The following is a 23,238-nucleotide window of genomic DNA, read 5'->3' on the forward strand; positions in this document are numbered from 1 at the left end:
TGTTGCTATTGAAATTAATTTTCTCCGCTCTTTTAGACTTAAAGATTAAAAAAAAAGTAGAGAAGTACTGTTAATGCGCACTATAATCAGGTTTATTAAGCAAGCGCAAAATGTCGCGCTTAAATTGCTTATTCTTATCCTACTTATGCGTACGTTAGAAATGCCAAATACAAGTGTTAAAGACTAAAAAAAAGGGAGTGTTGCCCTAGACTTAAAAAAAAAGTAGAAGAATGCTGTTAATGCACTGTAATCAGATTCATTAAGCAAGCGCGGAGTGTCATGCTTATTCTTATCCTACTTATGCGTAAGATAAGAAAAAGCACTTGTCAAACGTTTTACCCTCGCACGCACACAGAAATGCGAACGCAAGTAGGTAGCTCGATTCGGCGGTGACTTGAACGCTCGTCCTTGACGGATGGCGATCGCGCCGCGGAGGAATCCTCGACGCCGTACGACACGCGGGTCGCACCACCTCAAGGTGCTCCACCACGTGCTCCGCGCGAACCGGCAGGCCGCGGGCAGCGTCAATCGGCCGGCTCTGAATGAGTGGCGAACACACACCCCACACCGCCGCGCCGGGAGTTACCCCCTCGCCCCACGGCGCGGCGCGCCCCGCCGAGAAGCGATACGGATACGAAACGGTATCCGCGGTGCCCGACTGGCATACACACCGCCGCGGCGCGATGCTATATAAATAATACTTCGCGCTAAGTCAGACCAGTCGACTTGCAGCGGCCGTACCTGTCGCACAATGCAACGGACCTTCAGAGATTAAATCGTCTCCGACCCTCTACGTATCTTCTCGCGCCTCTTCTTATCTCACTCACTGTCTGCTCCTGTCTGACCAACCCCCTCCCCTCCCCCGCCCCTGGCTTCGTCCTTCGCTCTTGTCTTATCTCCCCTTACCACCCGATACCTTCTTACCTTCTTACCCACACCCCTGTTGCGCGCCCGTCGCATGCGAGAACCCATCGGTGACTTGACAGCCAACAGCTAGCGGTACATCCACCAGGATGTCGCACGATAATTTGGGATTTACATCGAGCACGGTGAGTGGACAGTCACACACGAGTGTCGTGTACGTCGGTTCTAGTTAAGGGCAGATTTCAAATTTAAAAAACGTGTGCGAACGTGTGAGCGCGTGTGTTTACCACGCGATCGAAAAGAAATTTAAACTGTCCGTCAACAGTTCCTGTAACTGATTTGTTGGAACACAACTTATCAATTCACTCACGGAATTCTCCCGGAGAAGAGGGGGGGGGGGAGAACCGTGGGAGTGGGAGAGGGTATCCCTCGCGACACATTCTTCTATTTCTTCAGCGTCACCGTTGGTCGTTATCCTCGAAATCACTTAGCGTAAACGGAACACCTTCCTGGTATAAAATTGTAAACACACGCTCTTCTCTCCTTTTCTTGACGGTAAAAGCAGCGGAATGAAATGGAGCTGACGTAAACGGAGCTACGTTAGAAATGCAAATTTAATAGATAATAAGTACCTATTTTTTCTGAGAAAAATATAATTTGAGTGTAAATATATGACAGAAAAGTATGTCATGACAGGAACTAAGTTTTCCGAAATAAGATATGCTTCTTGCCTTGTTTATGCCTTTTAAACACATTGTCGCATAGTGTAATGTAATAGAACAATTTGTACAAATTTCCTCGCAATTATATCGTAAGAATGGCTTGCATACAACAAATTTGAGGCAACGTTTCTTTAACCCTAGACAGACTCACTGGGGTAATACGTTACCCCACGCGAAATTCAAATTCGCATCATTTCAGCCAAATTTTTGGTTCTTTGTTTTGTTTTTCGAAATTTTGTTAGTTTTTTTTTTACTACCGCAAATTGATGACTACTATCGTTTTCCCTATTAAACAATAAACAAAATTATCTATTATAAAGTTTTCTAAGAACATTCTGGAAATATTATACACGCGGTACAAGTTTGGGGTAACGTATTACCCCAGTGAGTCATTCACGTATGAGAAAAATAAGTGAGTCTGTCTAGGATTAAGATAATTTAAAAAAGGGCTTATGTTAAATAAAATACTACAACATAGCAGTAACACTCATGTGACATTAAGTAGATTTATAGGAAAAAGAATAATTCTGCATACAAAGCATATGTTTCTTGCAATTTGTCACGTTTCATTCTTTTCTTTCGTCAAAAATCGACATATGGATTTCATTTTACATAAAGTAGCGATGACACTGCGCACACGTCTAACGCGTATATATGAGAAAGTTTATCTGGGCATGCATAATGCAAGAAGAGATAATACTAACAAATATAAGTGAAAATTGCTAAAAGTTATTTCGATAACATTTATTCAATGAAAAATTCTTTTTCTTAAAAACTACTTCAACACGTCACACATAATGTGCCAAAATACACTTAAAGTAGCCCGTTTTTGCAACTTTAATTGCAAAGTTGTAACGTGATAAGCATTAAAAAAGCTACAATTATTCTCATTCTTCATTTTTTTTAATTGAATAATGTAACAGAACAATTTGTACGGATTACACTTTAGAGACAATGCGCGGAATAGTTTATGCTAGAGCAGCAATTAAAATCGCTCGTAGAGCGTGCTATACATGCGTATCTTTTTTTATAGCGACGAACCGATTGCAGGACTGGGATAATAATAAGTCTGCATTGCATACTCGATATATTTTTGACTTTGCGATTGCGCGACGGATTCGATCATGAGCCGATCACGAGAGTGGAAAGTTTCTATCCATATTACACGAGCGAAAACTTTCGCACGACGAAAGGACAGTTTCGTTTGTTCGTTCGTCGCGTTGACGTGCGAAACGGCGACGTTGACGTTGTTACCGCTGTTTTTTTTTCCCCTCCACGCTTGCGTTCGCGTCAACGATAATTGGCGATTAGAATTGTTGCACAACGAGGAAACGCCGAATAAATAAACGAAGTGTTCTGACCGACTTGACATATCTCGCTCTCGCGTGGTGTCCTTCTCTTCGCGAGACTCTTTTTTCCAGAGACCCGCCTCTTTTTTTCTCCCGCGCTTTTTCTCCTCGCGCTGTCGAAGGCGACCCGGGTACAATACCTGTTCGATCAAGCGCGCACGATTATTCGAAAGTATCCGAATTGTTGTACTAAGTGTTCTAAAGGTTTTGCGCCTTTCCCTCATGTCGGCCTGTGTAAAATTTTCAGCGACCTTGCGAAATTGATTTCTTCTTGGCGCGTATTTTAGGGGAGGCCTAATTACGGAAACACTTAATATTGGACGTTGAAGGATTTTTTCCGGTGAATTAAATCAACATTACTTCGAGAGGCACTTACTATAGAAATTTATAACTAGCATTTTGAAGCACAAAATAATAATGGTGAATTTTATCTTCATATTAAAAAAAAAACACAATTATTGTTATATACGCTCGAAGTTGGGATAATGATTAAATATATATTGAAGTAAAAATAACGCAAATATAATAATATAAATAAATATATGTTTAGAATAATGTAAATGTAATCAAGAGACACGGCAGTGTCTCGCGCCAAATACGCGCGGAGCGAGACCGACCGTGACTCATTTACGCGTCGCGACGGAATTGCGAGTACTCGAGATGTTGAGATTAACATGTAACATTGCACATTTAAATCGGATGAATTCACAATAGCGTTACGTCACAACTTTTATCCATCCCGGAACGGAAACGCTGCACCCATCTGACCCATCGTATCTTCCTCATCGATTATCGATAATAATTTCCCCTGCTACTTTTTTCAATCGTCTCTCTATCTTCGAACAAGACGGGACGTTCGAACCTTCGTTGGTACCGTAAATTTTGCACGACGTTTCAAATTTAACTCAGCACCTCTCCTTGCGCTATTATATTCTCGTTGAATTCTTTCGTAACACGAAACTTACCTTCACAGTCGCGACAGTGTACCGCAATTATCAAGCACGTCTCCGCCAGTAATAATATTATCTGACATTAATGATTGCTCAGCCTATCATGATCCGTATCGGCTTGGTGTACCGGTTCTGCGAGTTGCTTTCCGCGATAACAATTTCGCACAGATTACTAATTCCTTGCCGCAGCGCTACCGATTCGCATTGATAAGGATCCGCTCAAATGTGTTTGTTTGCCGCGCAAAAATAAGCCGCACGAGAAAATCTCCCTTTCTTCGCGCGCGTTGCATTCTCTCGAGGCCGTATCGTAAAAGCGTGCGAGTACTGCGACTTCAAGAGACGGAAATCTACGAAAGAAAAGAAGGTCGTAAAAGCATCGCGCCGGATGTAACGCTGGAGAAATAAAAAAATCAGCGCGTGGCCGCGCGCGGCTGATTGAAACGGCCCGGGACAACTTGAAATTCTGCTCGAGATTACCGGTTTTTAATCTCGATCGGCACACTCGGCTCGTGTAATGAATATATATACGCTGCCGATTCACGCGCGTAATAACTCTCGCATACTGGATGCGATGAGCGATGAGCGATGAGCGATAGCCAATGAGAGCTCTGCTTTTTTCGGGTGTCATTGGAAAAGCAGAGTTCTCATTGGATATCGCTCATCGCTCATCGCGTTCAGTGTGTGAGGGCCATATAACGATCGGGTCTCTCTACGCGATTGCTATGCGCATCGCGGACGTTTAAGATCGGCCGCACGCCACGCCGGATCGGTACGTGGCTCCGGCTCTTTTGCTTTCTGGCGGAAGTGCTCCCTGTTCGCGCGTACACACCGAACGTAACGTCAAGGGCGAAATTGCCGTGAAACACGAAAAATCACGACGCAAAGGTAATCGGCAGTCAAAGCGCGTTTTACGCCGCGAAACTTTTTCCGGTTCTTTGATATTTATTTCTTCTATTTTTTTTTACGCATTTTGTATCTACGGGAACGATTGTATGACTATTAAACTGTGTATACGTCTGTTTTATCACCTGTTTCCACTTGCTTCCGTCTATTTCCACTATTGTCTTCTTCGCTAATACGTGCACCCGCGGAAAATATAAATCGCGCGTGCTTTGAATTGCTAATCCTTGGAGGCCTCCGATTACAATTGCCCTCGACTTGCAATCGCGTAATGATATTGGAATGATCTCCCGAGGCGCAATGCCATAATTGCGATCGTTTCGAGGAAACGGAGCGTTTTCAAACTAGATGCGAATTGAATTCGCAAAAGAACGCTGCTAGATCAAGTACGGTGAAATAAATGAATAAATATGATGAGAATGTACGATACGTGTGTGTCATGTTCAGGTTTAAATTAGAAACATTATTTGTTTTCATTGCCTTATTATATTTTACTATATCTTATTATATCTCATTATATTCCGAGATCTAGTAGCGCCAAGTTTTTTGCATTAAATATATTTTTTTTTATACAATTAAATATTATATACATTCAAATATCTTTTATTATCTTGGTGGATTTAAAAATTCACGAAAATGCGATCATTTTGATAAGCGATTTTCACACGCGTGTGGTCGAATGCGCGTAAACCCGATGAGAGACTCCGCGTCATTAGGTAAAACAACACAATTCCAAAGAGCTTTATCGAAAATCTCCTTTATCGAAAAAAAACTAACGTTATATTTACATTATAAATAAAAATAATTAATTTTTGTGGTGATTCACCAAAGGTTAAAACTCGCCATTTGTTTAATAAATTTTTCTCCCGACCTTCTGATTTTTTATTTTGTTCATCTCCCACCTTCGAACTACAATCACAAGAAACTTTGATAAAGTGGAAAAAATGCGATTATATCAAGAGACACGGTAGTGTCTCGCGTCAAGTACGCGCAGAGCGAGACGCACCGTGACTCATTTACGCGAACACACTAGTTGCGAGTATATATATACATATATATATATATATATATACACCGAACCGCTAATACAATTTTCATTGTGTAGAAATTACAATGTAATTTAAAGCTCTACTGAGTAATTAGACGTGGAAACTAATTTTTTTACCCATTGTGTAATAGTGTGTAATGTGATTGCGTAAATAATCTGCCAAAACTTGAGATATCTCGAAAACTTTGTGAACGTAGACGCGATAAATTATGACGTATTTGAAGTATTTTCGTGATAGCTGAGATACTATGAGCGAAACACGTACTTACTTGGAAAACCTTTGTACCCTTGTGCGGTGCGATGGGTGCGGTGATTTAAGATTGTTAAAAAGTATTCTGATAAGTATAAGCATGAGTTGACGGGTAACGGATATTAAAAGATTAAAAGCACTCGAGTTTGTAAAGTATTTTCTTTCTATATCTCTCTAACGCGTACCTAATACATATACCTATAACTGGCCCACCGCAATATAGATTTCAGATAAAATATCATATTACTGTTAAATTTTATATATTATATTATAGAGGGTGTCCGGTAATTTTTGGGCCCAGTAGGGCTCAACACGGGTCCCGAATCCAAAATCTATAAGAACATCTATTGTGGCCTTCTTTGAATCCTCCAACTTTCATCTGAATTTTCCTTTAAAATATATTGTTCGGAAGACATTTGAGGTGGGCATTTAAAATGAGTCACCTTGTATGTACAAAATTAGATTTATATTGTATATATTTAACATATTTGCGCGTAGAATTATATATATATTCGGATGAATTTCAGATTCTTGTACGTGTAAAATTAGAAGAAGTCGTAAGGAACTTTATAGAAATCAAATATTTGGAAACTAGAAGAATGCAGAAAAGTCGTAAAATTTATTTTCAAATACTAAAATATAATATCAAACAATCAAACATTGTAGAATTGTGAACAGAAAAGTGCGGATAAAAATGTCGAGGGAATTTTTCAAATGCATTTTACGTTATCGCATTTTACGGTATTCTGATATAACTGTATTCTGATATGTCGCATGCAATCTGTTATATCAGAATTCAACGTAGGTCTTATTATTGATTAATAGCGATTATCAACAATATTTATCACGTCATATTTACGTCATTTTGACGCCTTAACTTTGCCCGCCGTTATTTTATCTTTTATCGTACTCTAACTGAGTTCGTCGAATTTAACAGCAAACATATCAAGTTTGATTACTACTTAGTAACTTACGGACACGCGTTCCAACGCGTTACGGTTGAGGTAAATAACGTTTATAAACGTAATAAAAAAAGCTAATTCTTTTTATTAGTACTTCTGGCATTCCTGTCCGTGCCAAAGGCAATCTCGTTCGGTATTTCGCAACTTTTCTGCGGTACGAACAATTAGCACGCCTAGTAGAGCGTGCGCTAATCACGGAATTTTTCCGAACTCCGTAATATTCCGCCGGTTTTCTTCCGCGCTTAATCTCGTCACTTGTCCGATATCGAGAACTTAATGGCATAATCGTCTTTTTTTTTCCTTGATAGCGACAGGTAACATCCCGCAGCTGTTTCCGGACGTTGAAAGTTAACAATTGCATTATAGTAATTATCATCGGCTTGCCGCATCGGGCTGATAATTGCTGGCGCGAAGAGTTAATAAAATTACGTGTCTATCTGTATGTTTAATTTTTTTTAATATTCGCACTGCGCACCATTAACTCTTTGATCTTATTGGAACCATTGGTTTTTAAAATTTTTTTGTTGAAGAAAGACATATTATACATATAATTTCTATGTGCACAAGTAGAGATCAAAAATTTGAATATACGTTTTAGTTTGGAGCTTAAATTAACTTTAAGCCCAGTAGAAATTAATTAATAACAATTTAGAAGTTTATTTATGGATTAATTTGAAGTTCTGTAATAATAAGTTTTTATTTGTATTCGAAGAAATGTTGAACTTCTATATAGGATAATGTGATATAATATAAATCGTGCAGTGGCACAAATTCAATAAGGTGGGATGAATTATCGGAACGTTGAAAAGAATTCCGCTTTGATATCGCATAGATGAGTTATTTGCCGGTGATAATAAACAGCCGTCCGGGTGCTCCGACAGCGGTAAAAAGCAAGTAAATACACGCGCGAGTCATTGGAATTATATCCGAGATTCTCAAGTATAATACGAAAGATATGAGGTCTTATAGTATCGCAAATAAGTGAGTGGTTCTAACAGATGTGTTTGATAAAGAAATTTACATTTCGCGCCGGGTAGATAGGCAGAAGATATTCGAGCATCCACCTGCCTTGACTAACAATGTTTACAGCCGTATGCCAATTTTTGTATTGATGCTTACGTAATAACTAAAACTCGATTTGTCATTAAACGTGATCATTAATCGGGCGTGGAACGCGGGCACGTTCGCATAACGAGCACGTGTGACGTGACAACTACCGTGCGAACGTATGCGAGGTATGTACGTTGATGTAGATCGATAAAAAAAAGAGAGTATACAGTAATTGTAATCGTGTTTAAATGATTTATCGCCGCCGCTAATTGGCAACAAATATTTTATCTTTTTTTTACGGGGAAACATATACAAGGACTTTGGCATATCGACATTTGCGTGTTTGTTGAGTGAGTTAATACTTTTCTCAGCAGTCATTGGTAACGTAAATAATGTGTAACGAGATAATCATATTTTCTCTTTAGCGGTTGAATACGTCGTTAAACACGGCAATAACCGCTATTAATTTTTCGACGCGCGTAAATTGTATCCGAGTCGAGTAACTCTGTCGTTGTATGTACGTTTGTATCGCGAAACTAAAGAAATGCGAATCTCGGAATATTGTCTATATAGGTACTTTAAATGTGAAAAAACTGCACGCTATTATATTTACATCAATCTTAACGCGGTATAAATAAGAAGAACGCAAGATCTTTTATCTATATATATCATATATTTTGCGAGTATCGAAGAAAAAGAGATTTTATTTATATATAAATAACATGAAATTAACCGTCATTAATTTTTCGACGCCCGTAAATTGTATCGAGTTTGAATCATAATTCTGCTATTGTACATTTGTATCGCGAAAACGAGGAAATGCAAATCTCAGGATTTTGTTTATATTTTAAATTAAAGCCTATACGTGGAAGAATGCACACTATTAGGTATATTTATATAAATCTTAACGCGATATAAATAAAAAGGCGCGACATATGTTATCCTTATATCTATGTATTTTGTGAGTATCGAAGAAAAAGAGATTCTATATCGCAAAAGAGATATATTATCAGATATGATGTCGCGTTGTTGACACGTTTGAATATAGTGACAATGTTTTAATAGCTATCTATTTGCGAATCGGATACCCCTATTCTGTATTTGATTTTTAACGAATAGTATTGATACTATCTGAAGAATCTTCCACTATAATTCTCGATATAAATCGTGCATATCGCGATACATGTCATTTTGTAGGCGTGGTACTCTATTGAAGGACGTATTAAACGGTCGTATCCGCGCATTATGCAATTTGTACGTTTGCATAGTGCGGCAAGAAAATTTCCCGTATTCGTCGCGTTACGACTTAACAACTGCATATAAAAATGTACAAACCGCAGAGAATTATGTAGATGTCGGTCGACAATTTACACTTTAGGAGATTGGTCTTTTAAGTCGCAATTCCTATACGGCTATGCCGAGAATTGACCGAGCGAATCTTCGACATTTATTGAATTCTTTAATTTACAAGTTCTCTTTTCACGCAGACCACAAAAAGCGCGCTTAAAAACCGCGGAAAAAACCTAATTATTCGCGCGCACGATCAGATAAGCACTCGCTTTGCATGAAAATTGCCGAGGAAGAAAATTCGTTGACGATTTACATTTTAGAATCAGGAAGGAACTGATGTTTTTAAGTCACACTTTTATCATTACGCTGAAAATTTATCAAGTGGACATTTGATATTTATTGAGTATTTATTGATAATATATGAACTATATATTTATTGAATATATAATAGTTATTTGTGTAACAAGTGCTGTAAGATGGAAATTGGACGTGCGTCCACTCCGCACGTCCAATTTTCAACTTAACATGCACGTGTGACATAAAATACACATATTTACTGAATTCTTAAATTTTTATGTAAGTTGTTCTTCACGTATTAGGCCACAAAAACTGTGCTTAAACGTCGGAGGAATCTCGGTCATATATTCGAAATAGGTTCTCGCTTTGCACGAAAACCACTCGGGAAAAAATTTATCACTAGATAATTTACGTTTTAGGATCGCGAGGAGATTGGTTTTTCAAATCGCAATTTTTACGGCTATGCCAGAAATTGACCAAGCAAACGTTTATTGAATTCCTGAATTTACAAAGTTTTTCTTCACGCAAATCACAAAAACTATGCTTAAAAGCCGCAGAAATCTATCCCAGTAGCAGAGTGACGTCAAATGATGTTTTAATGACGTCTAATTGACGTCTAGAGACGTCTCTAGACGTCAATTAGGCGTCATCTTGCTACCTGGGTAACCATTCGCGCGTACAACGAAATAAGCATTCACTTTGCACGTAAATTGCTAAAAAGAATTCGTTATTTATCACAATAGCGATAGAGCGACATTAACGCGCTAATATTAGACAATCGGTCGATTCAATTGACGGAAAAAGCCAGACGAAACTTCCTTATTAAATTGCAATCTATAACCATTCATGTCGCAACAGCTGCAGGCGCGGAATATTACAGAATACTTCAAAAGCAATCGTTCGTGTGTTTACTTTCAAGTGATTAATCAATGTGCAGCCGTGTGATATTTATGTTTTAATTGTTGAAGAAAATGTTAAAATTCTATATTTCTTACATTATGTCAGTGGAGTTCGTGAATTGCGACATCGGTTTACATAAGTTTGTTGCTTGCAAGAACTTGCAAATTGCTCCAATTTGCGCGACTATAATAACACTGAAAACGCATAAAAATGCGACCTTCTTTTTAAATCATTCAGTAAATGTTTGCATATACACACGTACAGTGCATTCATCGGGCGATCGATAACATTCTACCGTAGCTGTTGCCTATAGAATTGTCATAACTATTATTACACTTATGTGTACAATATATTACGGTGTGTTACGTGGCGAGTAGTAAAATCGGAATCAATGATCATCGGAATCAATGACGATATAACATGGTATATATATATATTGTCGAAGTATAAGTGGCATACGAACAATAGTTGCGATATATGATATGTGATATGCGATAAATACACAGTAAAAAATTGTGCGTACATAGCGGTCTATATGTTAAAATTTTCTTATGTTACTAAGATTTGATTATTTCAATGTAAAATTAACATACAATAGCTATATTGTCATTTTCTTAACATTTTCATGTGTTACATTTATGTCAACGTGATGTCATTTAAAAATTAAATATTATTTGGAGTTCTTTTAACACAATTATTTTAAAAAATCAACACGTCTTAAAGTTATTTTAACACATAAACAAAAGTAAATTTTCAAATAATCGTAAACTTTGACAAAATAATTAAATTTACTGAAATTAAATGTTTCTATTACACACAATTCAAGTAAAATAAGATATCTCGAAAACTGTCCAAAGAAAAATTCAAGATACGTCCAAAATTGTATTTAGTTTATATTTATATTTATTCTGATTGCATTTGAAGGAAAGAGAGCAGAAAAAAGTTTGTGCGTTATTTATACACGGAACAACCAAGAACTTCTACTATACATGTTATTTTATATGAACAAGGCGTTTATAGTTATAAACGCGTGCTTTAATGAGAATATACATGATTTATAGAATAATATTTCTCTAAATAAATAAATATTTTAAAATGTAATTTCTGTGCGTATGTTCGCGCGCACGTTTTTTTGTAATTCAAATTTTGCTGATACCAACGATATTTTTGCAACTATAATATAAAAATAATTGTAAATACTTGTTTCTTCTGTACTTTAAGAAGTTACTGCAATTTACATAGTTCACTATTTGTTGCAGGATGCTCTGCAAGATCTGAAAAAATCTTCCTCATCTAAGGAGCGTCATGGGTGAGCACTTAATATAATGAATTTTATAGAGAAATTAAGCCTTTATTTATAATGTACTTGATTTTACACGCATTATTTTTTAAGATTTTTTTTACTTTCTAATTTAAACGAAAAATGTTAATGCTGCGATTTAAAATTAGTGTAGGAAAATATCATTACGTGAGTTATATTGATACTGACTGCTTTCATTATCATTGTATCTCAAACGTTTAAGCTTCAACTCTCCCTTGTCTAGCTTGTTTACATTGCAGCGTAAGTTTTGTATAAAAGTTGCATTTTTATAGCTACGGATCGAGCGAGAAGAGTGACGGCATTTACGTCCTGGAACTCGAAGAGAAAAAGAAGAAGAACTCACATGAACAGGAAAATGATTATGACCCATATAAGTATAGAGTGGTGGAGCATCCGACTACGTAAGTATAATTAAAATACATTTTACGTCGTTTTATTTTATTCATAACGCGATTATATGAAGAATGGAAAGAATACACATATGTATATACTAAAATAAAATTTTTTTAAAATATATATATAGAGAGGGAGGAAAGACGGGAGGTGGTGTATATTTCTGTTGTTAAATTTGTTATCGAAAATAGTGTTATTAGAACTACATTGAAAGATTAGACGCATTCTTCTTTGATGGAAAATTAGTAACCGTCTCTATCTAAAAATGATAGACGATAAATTAATATGATATCTTCAGACATTTGATAGTTTCGAAGACATGTAACGTGATATTATCATGATACAATCAAAAAAGGACATCTTCGATTGTACAGATATTGATGTAACATACGTTCTATCGTTTTTTATCATTTTGATCAATTTGACGATAAATCTAGCGATAGGTTCCCTATGCTTGTCAATTTTTTAAAATTAATAAAGATTATGTAAGAGGCAACCGATTATCTCACATATTGCTGAATCGTAATCATCCAAACAGGATTTATTGGAACATCATCTGATTTATTAAAGAGTTAATCAAGATGAAAAACGATACTCATTCAAGGTGACCAAGAATATTATGTAACTCTTATTATACTTCCCTCCCCCGCGAAATGACGTTTTCCTTATACGTGCCAATTGTCTTATTAGCATAATTGTCTGATTAGATTGAATCAGATTGAAAGACTCGGTAAAATGACTTCTAACATCTTCTTGATGAAAACGTGGAATGCACGCTTATCATAATCAATATGATAATAATTATCACCATTGCAAGGTTATCAATGACTCATATTATAATTATCAATAATTTATGCGAATATTTGAACGAATATGATATATATATATATATATATATATATATATATATATATATTTCCTTATTGGTTTATTTACAACATCAGCAAATCCAGCAGTATGTAAAATTAGGAAATCTCGTGCGCAAAAGTGTTTTCTTTTTTGAAAGTCTATTCAATTTAAATATTTTGCAATTTTAATGCAATTGCACACACTAATAGTTTGGCAAATGCTCGGTTTCTTTCAACATGGTTTCAACATGGTTTTTCAGCAATGCGGAAACCATGCTTCACCTGCTGAAGGGCAGTTTAGGTACCGGAATCCTCGCGATGCCGCGAGCTTTCTACAACTCCGGATACATTATCGGCTTTGTAGCCACGATCATCATTGGGTTCCTTTGTATATATTGCATGCGAATTCTCGTTCGCTCGGAGTACGAACTATGCAAGAGGAAAAGGGTGCCGTCCATGACGTATCCAGCGACCGCGGAATCCGCTCTGCTCGAAGGACCGAGGTGCCTCAGACGGTTCTCCAAAGCTTCTATGTGAGTACGTTATGCTTTTTCCGATGTAATTTTAAGAATTATATTTATTTTGTATTTCTGTTGTATTTCGCGTGTCGTTGCTGATAAAAATAGCTACACTTGATCATTAAATTATGGTAATAGTATCTAATTAAGTGTTATGTTGTACAATCGGTATCCGCGCGATATATTCTAATTGCAATAATAAGATCGTAATTAGAGATCAACTTTTAAATTACATATGTATTATGAAAAACATGTTTTTCTTTCGCAGACATATAATAAACACCTTCCTATTGATATATCAGATGGGCACTTGCTGCGTCTACATAGTTTTCATTGCTAAAAATCTGCAATTGGTGAGTATCTCTGCCATTTTTAGCTCATGTTATGCTTTTATATATTATGCTTCTGACAAACATTATTGAACTCAATGCCAAAACTTTTATCTTTAAGTTGCAACATTACTCATCTAATAGTGTTGTCCTTTCGATATGAACAATATGACATGACTTGAGTTGAACAGTCATGTTCAACATTAAGTAAAATACTCTTTTTCCGCATACCTCTTGTATTACAAGATTGTGAGACGTGCTACCAATGATATTCTGATGAAATCTGATTTTAATAATTTACATTTACGCCTTCGAAGGACAAATATCAAGTTAAGAAAATCGGTTATCTTAAAATAATATCAGATCAATTATTACGACGTATAATAATTTTACAGTATAGTAATTTTGTGGTAATTTAATCTCATATATGTACGTCATTGCTTCGCATTAATTGCTTTTCGTGCTCGTTATCACGTTACCACGTCTATCGATAATTCGTTTGGAGTATTTCTCAGTGCAATCAATCCGATATCGCCGGTATCTCCTCACATTATGACGCGTAGGCTGAAAAGGGAATAATCTAGGTCAGGGAAATATGCCGTAAGAGAGAATACGCGAGTAGACAGTCGCCGGTAATTAATGCGCATGCAGTTGAGTCAAGGTGATCGTACCTAACACAGACGGCCGGTCATCGACATTCTCGACGACTGACGCTCGAGATCGAAATCGAAAATACAAGTCGTTCTTGCGCGAACTTGCCCGAGTTTTACGAAAATGCAGTTTGCCTCACAGACTTTATCAATTCGATCACGGTCTATATATACTCTACTATATATAGGTGTGTATACATATATGAATATATACATGTATGTACCGGATGCCGTTCGAGAAGTTGCTGTAAATATTAATAGATAGTTATTATTTTATAATCAATGGACAGAATGAAATAAAATTAAACATTATATTATAAAAGAAACCAGTCATTTTTATTAGCACATAACGCGAAAAGGATATATTGTAAATTTGTAAAAATAAACATTATGAGTCTGGCGTCAGTTTGTTCTGAGACTTTTGTGTACTTTAATGTGTGTGTGTGTGTGTGCGTGCGTGTGTGGGGGAACGAAGGGCGGAACTATTTGTGTAACTTATAGAGAACTATAAAACTATTAAAAGTAAAGCCAGAACTCTCTTAATACTTTATGAGTTTCCACAAAATGATATACATACTTCGAACTTGCACAATAATCTCGAGGTGCTATTAAATACACTTTCTAATATTAACACGTTGACTGATGGTCATCCGTGACCGGCGCCTGACTTTTCAGTGGCGTCTTGGTGATCATTGATGACCGGTAATTCATACAATTCATGAGGATAAAGTTTTATTTAATCACAATATTTTATTACTATACAGGGTAGGTCGAAATACGTGTTAAATACAGAAAAGGAGGTGATTTTACGGCTCAAAATAACTCAAGATAATAAAATAATTTTTTTTTGTATATAATGCCTCGTTTTCAAGAAAAAGGATTTTGAAAGTTAATCGTGTATTTGACTGATATTTGTCGTAACGGTTACAGATGTTCTGCATAGTTTGTTTACTGTCATGATTAATTAACTTAAATCTAACGTAGATTAAAGTTAATCTACGTTGGTAGAAATTGATATAAAGCCGTGAAATCAACCAGATTTTTAGCTTTCTTATAATTTTCTTACAACTCTATATTTTTATAGGTTTATAAATATCCATTCTTCTTGCACTATATGTGCTAATACAAATGACAGATTTCTTCTGCAAAGTAAAACTCAATTCCTTTCATTCTATTCATTAGTTACAAAATAACAGCTATTTAGTTTTAACAACTTCTCGATTGTCATCCCAAGTAACATCGGTGCGTTAACACATTTGACACATATGCAACAGATGACTCGGGTGAATCGGGTAAGCAGTAGCGTCGTGCGTAAAATTCCAGGACGACACGTACGATATCCTCGTAATTTTTCCTCTCCTTCAAGAGGAAAAATTATTTTTCTACATGATTGCTAAATGCATCTTGGTATTAAGTGATAAGAGCCGCATCGCGGATTGTAGAGATTACAAATGGGTATATTTACGCAAATCGTGTTCGTCCTATATTCTTGTATTTCACATCGCGATCTCGTCCTAGTCTCGTATACCCGCGCCGAATGATTTATTATGGAATTTCACTATCTCGCCGGTCGTACGAGCGGCACGAGGATCGTTGCAGCGGTGCGAAACGAATGGAATCTTATCACGAGCGTAAGATCAAGTGGAAGTAAGAGTCGCTCTCGAGTCGGACGGGCGTTAACTTAAGTGCCATTCACATAACGATTATACGGTGTGTAATAACGCAAAAGAATTTTTTATGTAACTTTTTTGCAATTCTTTTGTAAGATTTTTTTTTTACTTTCGTAAACCCTATACTCGATCGTTAACGCGCGCTCTTGACGCATGAAGGTGCCGTTGCACGGCAGATATGACGGAAAGGCCGAATTCCTGCGATCCAGCCGTTTAGAACGTAGTTTTAAAGAGCTAAATCCTCGAAGCATTCTTGCCGAACGGAGTCCAACACTTCGATCGCGCGCGAAGTAAGCGGCAATGGAAAGCGATTTGACTGGGTAACCGTTGGATGCTTGGTAGATATTTTGTGAAACACGCTCTATATTCGAAAAGGAATTTTCGCGTGCTGCAGTTGCACCGCGGCGCGTTTGTAATGACTGCAATTTTGCAATATTACGACGGCGCTAAGCCTTATGTGGACGACACCTTAGCTGCGGATTGGGAAGGCGTTGCGTAGCGCGCGATGTAATAGATAGTTAACTATCGTTACGACACATATGTTATTACGGCAACTAAATCGAGTCTGTGTGCGATAGATGCAACGCGTGCGTTCCGTGTTGAACCTGAATGCCACCTGCGTATATGTGGCGAACGAGCGCGCCGCGACTTCATGGTCGGATGCGAAGTGAACGGAACTGTGTACAAAGTTGTTACGTTAATCGCTTAAAGAGCCGCATAAATTAACTTTAGATTAGGGTATCATTAAACTACGTTTTAAATAGCGGAACAGACATATTATAGACATTTGAGAATAAAACTTTAATTACAAACGCGGAAAGCTCCGAAAATATAAGAAGGCTATAAAGAAGAAGATGCAAACTAATAATATTACGTGTGATACAATTTCTGCAATCTATAAAATTATAACATAATATAAAAACATCTATTTATTGTTACTGTTTTATTTATCTTCTTTAAAAATTATTCTTTTATAAAAAGAAGGATAGAAGGGTGATAATGCACGTATAATTAAACTATTTATATATTTAATACATTTATAAAAAAAACTATTAGTGCAACCTAACTGAAATTCCGACTGAAATTGAAAAATTCCGAAAGTATGACATATAGGGATCTCCAAAGACAACCAAGAAACGAGCTCTAGAAGCCAATCAGTCTAGCTGCTTGATCTTACATAGAAGCAGCTGAATAAATTATTCCTATAAGGAAGCTTCTGGTGGCATTATTCGCTCGAGCACAAATCGTTAGCAATTAAAATTTAATTGATCGCATTATGCAATAATTCAATAATGAATTCGCCAATAAACGAAGCGATCAACTGCTAAAACATTTTATTTAAACACTAAACATATGATAAACGATACAAGCAATTTCGTTTCTAAGAAAGAATTTTAAGATCTCGATATCTTTCAATATTATTCCTAAAGCTTCAAATTCACTATTTATAATATCTTCTTTTAAAAATATCTAATGTAATGCGTCATGGAAGTATCCGATTATTTTTGTCATGTCGCCCTCTATTCCTAAAGGTTTTACTTCCACTAATTGTTATGATTTACTTGAAAAATCGATTTGTCTAGCTTTAAAATTACAAGTACGAATACAGAAATGTTTACATCATTATATGTAGATGTAGCACTTCAATGTAGATTAATTTTGCGATTGGAAAATTACAAAATATTGTACGCAGTTAAGTAATTTATGTACCGTCGATTATCACGAAGTGTTATCCATAGTAGCAGTACAATCGATCGCCATCGAGAGCAACATGAATAACGAAAAGTTGTTATTCTATCGCGTATCGTCGTGATCGTCGCGACCGGATTAGAGACGATATTGAAAGTCTTCAAGGTGGTTCGAATTTGAGTCGTAATACGGTTATCTCTTATTTTGAATATTTCCTTTATTGAATACACGTCGATTAGTAATAATTTCTCCGGCAGCGGAAGGATTCCGCAATATCCCTTCTGACTGAACGATAATTAATAGCTGACAACGCACTTGATTTGCAATTATCCCTTTACATAACGAATACAATTCGCCTAAATGCAAGTAAATTAACTTTCAAGGGTGAATTTTATCGATTGCATGTCAGCGGCATATGTTGTTGTATCTATATCTTATTACGTAAGACGAAGGCTAGATTTGACAGCGATAAACGAAAGCTGTTAAATGATGGTATTAACACGCCCATTTCCGCCTGCCCTTGAAATCGAAGCGTAATTAACGATCAGCACGTTGGAGATGCGGGAGCAGTATCGTCATGTAACGGATTATCTAAACATTATGCGAGACTGCGTGGCGTCAATGTCGCGTGGCGTACTTATATGTCTTTGAACGCGAACTCCCAGAATTATGAGTCTAGTTATATGACGTCACTTGGTGTATCTTCAGGAGATGTAATTTTCAATTCTTAGAATCGTGACGTATAGAAAATGTTACACGAACGTGTAATTCGATTTGAAGCGATTACAATGGCGACATAAAAATTTAATTAACGTACATTATACGTACGCGTCAAGCATGCATGGTGACATTTATTTTCCGTCTTGCGGTTTTAGCATTCTTTCCTTTCTTCTTTGAATGAGTACTCAGTACGTATACATTATGTCGATCGCATAAATTAGCAATCTGAGATACAATGACGCACGCATTGTGAAATCTTTTTACTCATGTTCACGTTTATTTGGAATTGTACGAAAATTGGCATTTTTGTTGAGAATTAATTCTATCGAAGCAATTTTTGCGACTTGCAAATTTTACGATATAATTATATTTTTAATAATTATACTTTTAATTATATTTTTTTTTATATCAACGAAGAACGATTAAGAAGAGCTGAGCTGACGATGTTTCATGATATATAGCATATGACATATATTGTGATCTCCAAGCATCTATTTGAGCTTTTACGTTTATTTACATCACCTATTAGAATAAGCGAATTACAAAACCTATTAAAATTTTGGAAAAAAGTTTGTATATTCAATAAATAATGTAAAGGATAATAAAATAGACACAAATGTTTATCTCGGTAAATATAATAGCAAGTGAGATGAATGACTTTCGCTATCGTTTCAATTTACTTTTGTCGAACAGTTTTTATGAAAATTTCGCCATTTCGTGTAAATGCAAATTCAATTTTCAACGAAATTCCGAATGAATGAGAAGATGGGCGAAAGTAATGTCATCCGTGCGTCGTTATGTTTTCAGATGCTACGTGATTGAAACACGTAAGTGTCGTAAACCGGGGCGAAAAGTTTTCTATCGAGGACTTGCATAGGAAAGATGATGACCGAGATCGCATTGGCGAGAAAAAGGACGGTATGTATATACGTCTCGAGAAAACCAGCGCTTAATTACGCATTCAATGTCAACACGTAATGTGATATGAAACAGAAGTGCTGAAGCGCTTTATATATTCTTCTCGGCACATAGCTGTCAATATGATTAGTCGTAATTAACGGAATTCAGTAACTTCGTTAGCTTTCCAAGGACTCCTTAGAGTATTTTGAAGATTCCGTCGTTTTTACAGGCTTGCGTTGTGACGTGTTACTTATATAATGCGTACATTTATTTGGCTTTTCGTTAAGCTATGGGAACAAAATTAAAGAATTTTTAGAGTACATCTCCACTTTTTAGAGTACATCTCCACTCGAATACACAGTTTACGAAAAGCTGCATGTCTATTTCCACTATGAATAATTTTTATCTAGAAGTAAAAAGTCTATAGAGAATCACATCTATAAACATTATTTATCTTAATATTAAGCTAATAGGTACAATGCTCTTGTTAAGCGTTATTAAATATTTTTGATATTATATTTAAAAATTAACACACACAATCATTTTGTTAAGCGTTAAATAACTACATCTTAATAACTCATAAATACTATATTTTCATTAAGCGCTAAATGTCTTAATGCCATACTTAAAAAGATTTTAAAAAGATTTAAATTCTTAAAAGTTTTTAAAATTTTTTTATTAAATAAGATTTAGATAAAATTTTGTCCAAGGAAAAATCGAACAACTGCTAGTAGTGTTAAGTAAAATCAATTGTGCATTACTAAATAATCACATTACATTTTTTTCTTTTCTTTTAGGGGTTGAAGACGTTTGTCACGATGGAATTGGAGACATACATGGCAATTCTCCTGCTGCCCTTGATCATCGTTAATTACATCAGGAATCTTAAATTCTTGGCACCGTTTTCGACGCTAGCGAATATTATCATGTTCACTGGAATTGCTATCATGCTCTACTATATCTTTCGAGAGCCATTGTCGTTCGACAATCGCGTGGCATTCGGGAATGTTACAAATTTTCCGCTCTTCTTTGGCACCGTACTGTTCGCTCTTGAAGCCATCGGCGTGGTAAGTAATCGATCGAGATACAATGGACATTTTTCAAAAGAGTCTTAAAAGGAACAAAAGAGTCTTAATTACATAGACATAGATACGACAACAAATAAATATGAAAGGAAGTAAAAATCAAATTTGTGTAAATTTTTTTAATAGAAGAAAATTAAATTTATATAAGTTACATGTGATATTAATTTATATATTATTTCTTCAAGTATACAAGAAATTAAAGTTATACTTTTATAATAATGAAGAAACTGTTGCGGGAAAAATATTATTTATTTATTTATAAACTTCTAAAGCATAATATTGGTTCTTTGAATCGTATGTAGCTTTCCATCCATATAATAGCTTCAAACAGACACTTATTTAAATTAATCTGAATTTCTCTCTTTACAACGTTTATATCATTCCTGAAGGTATCCGAAAAGGACTGTATATAAGTTCAACTATACAGATTATTTTCCGTTCGTTTACAGATTATGCCGTTGGAAAACGAGATGAAAACCCCTAAATATTTCATGAAGCCATTCGGCGTTCTGAACGTTGCAATGAGCATCATAGTTGCGATGTATACCGCATTGGGATTCTTCGGGTACATACGTTACGGCGAAAAAATCGAAGGCAGTATCACGCTCAATCTACCCAACGAAAAGCTAGGAATTGCAGTGCAAATTCTTCTAGCTATCGCCATCTTCTTCACGCATCCCATCCAGTGTTACGTCGCCATCGATATAGTGTGGAACGAGTATATCAGTCAGTACTTGGAGAAGTACCGATTTAAGCTGCTCTGTGAATATGTAATCAGGACTGTCATAATCTTGATTACCTGTGAGTACATTTCCATTCGACCTTATCGTTAAATTGAAAAATGTAGACAATTCCGAACTCAAATGAGATCGGCATCTCTGACTTCATTTATCCATGTCCGGATCGCGTCACGCTCCTAAACGTATTTATTTGAAAATAATGCGTTAATAAGCAATATGTTTGAATGTTAAACCAAGAAATATTAGCTAACTGTTATTTTAGATTATTGCAGAATTTTTGCTTCACGTTCACACTGACACGTCATTTTTCTCATTGTCAGTTAGTTTGGTAACTTTGTTAAATTAACAACCCCTTAAAGCGTATCATGTCTCCGGCATAGAAAAGAAAAGAAAAGAAAGTTCACTTAGGTGATCTTGTTTAATTAATTTGTCGATCTGCACAATCTGTTTCAGTCGCTCTGGCGATCTCGATCCCAGAGCTGGACCTCTTCATATCGCTGTTCGGTGCGCTTTGTCTGTCGGGTCTGGGACTGGCTTTCCCGGCGATCATACAATTGTGCACCTTCTGGAAAGTGATGGGACCGAGCGAGAGGAAGATTATGGTGGCGAAGAACATGTGTCTAATACTGATTGGGGCCTTGGGTTTGGTCGTGGGTACTTACACGAGTCTCCACGGGATTATCAGCAAGTTCTCATGAAGTATTCGAGGAAATTGTGTGACAAAACTGTTAAAGGGGGATAGTGAAGTGACAGAGAGGGAGCGGAAGTAAACAGGAATTGTTCTCCGTGCGAGAAAACGACGACGACGTGATACGTAGTTGAAGTTGATCATTGCCAAAAGTGAGTGTACCTAAAAATACGAGGCGCATTCAGAGGCATAGTAGCCGAGGGACCGAAATAACGTTAACTTCTTACGGCTCGCATCACACTTCGGCTTCGATTTGTCGGGGATGGGATGAAGTTCCTAGGTGCGTTCGTTGTTCTTTTTTTTACGCGTGATATACAAGTGTATACAAGACTGCAAGTGAAGATACGGACTGTACAACGACACGACGAGTCCTGGCGTCAGCGTCAACGTCAATTACTGTACAGCAACATATAGATATATATATATGTATAAATATGTAAAAAGGTTTTACCGTATTATAAATAAAAGAATTTTATTTTCATACTGCCGCCCCCTTTGCTTCTACATTTTTCTTCGTTTTTTTAGTGCGGGCGACTTCTGAAATGAGCTATCGTTGTAACAGTCGTGTCATTATATTACAGAAACACGTACATCTCTATTGTTTTTATTTTTATTTTAAAATAATAGAAGAGATACAAGAATATTGTATTCATACATTATTATCACATGCGACGAATCACTACGCAAAAACAAACATATTTCAATGATATGTAAAAGCAGGTGCCTATAGAAGAACGAGTACATTCAGCTAAATGCCATGTGCAAAATAATTTGTGTTTTATACATATAGGTTTCTAGACGATCAACATTATTATTAACAAGTCGATCATTGTGTCATGTAGGCGAAGGAACGTTTCCTTTTTCTAGAAATAACAAACTATATTTACAATATGAATTTTTTTATTGTGCATCACGGAAATAATTCAAGACTTCTTTTCTTTGGTTTTGCGAATCATTTTTATAATTGTTTGTTCATTCGGATAGCATGATTGTACGTAATAAGATATTAAGTGTAGTACATGTTATTTTATTTAGAATGCATTCGTGACTTAAGAAAGATGTGATAAAACGAATGAATAAATAATCGACGAAATCTTTGTATAAA

General features: G+C 36.2%; 1 protein-coding gene across 2 annotated transcripts; it reads left to right on the forward strand.

The window, feature by feature from the left end:
• The first annotated feature begins 686 nt into the window (after positions 1 to 686).
• On the forward strand, positions 687 to 22,614 carry LOC139809535 (proton-coupled amino acid transporter-like protein acs). Of its 2 annotated transcripts, none has more exons than XM_071772474.1 (8): positions 687 to 1,049; positions 11,842 to 11,891; positions 12,176 to 12,304; positions 13,405 to 13,677; positions 13,931 to 14,015; positions 20,418 to 20,687; positions 21,155 to 21,506; positions 21,899 to 22,614. In XM_071772474.1, exons 1-8 carry the CDS (start codon positions 1,014 to 1,016, stop codon positions 22,141 to 22,143), a joined length of 1,440 nt encoding a protein of 479 aa, XP_071628575.1. In that variant the 5' UTR covers positions 687 to 1,013; the 3' UTR covers positions 22,144 to 22,614. The 2 variants fall into 2 exon arrangements, with proteins under 2 accessions (XP_071628575.1, XP_071628576.1); XM_071772475.1 differs by lacking the exon at positions 687 to 1,049 and adding an exon at positions 10,845 to 11,005.
• The last annotated feature ends 624 nt before the right edge of the window (positions 22,615 to 23,238 follow it).

Source organism: Temnothorax longispinosus, chromosome 3 (genome assembly GCF_030848805.1).
Source record: "Temnothorax longispinosus isolate EJ_2023e chromosome 3, Tlon_JGU_v1, whole genome shotgun sequence".
In the NCBI taxonomy this organism is placed as follows: Eukaryota; Metazoa; Arthropoda; class Insecta; order Hymenoptera; family Formicidae; genus Temnothorax; species Temnothorax longispinosus.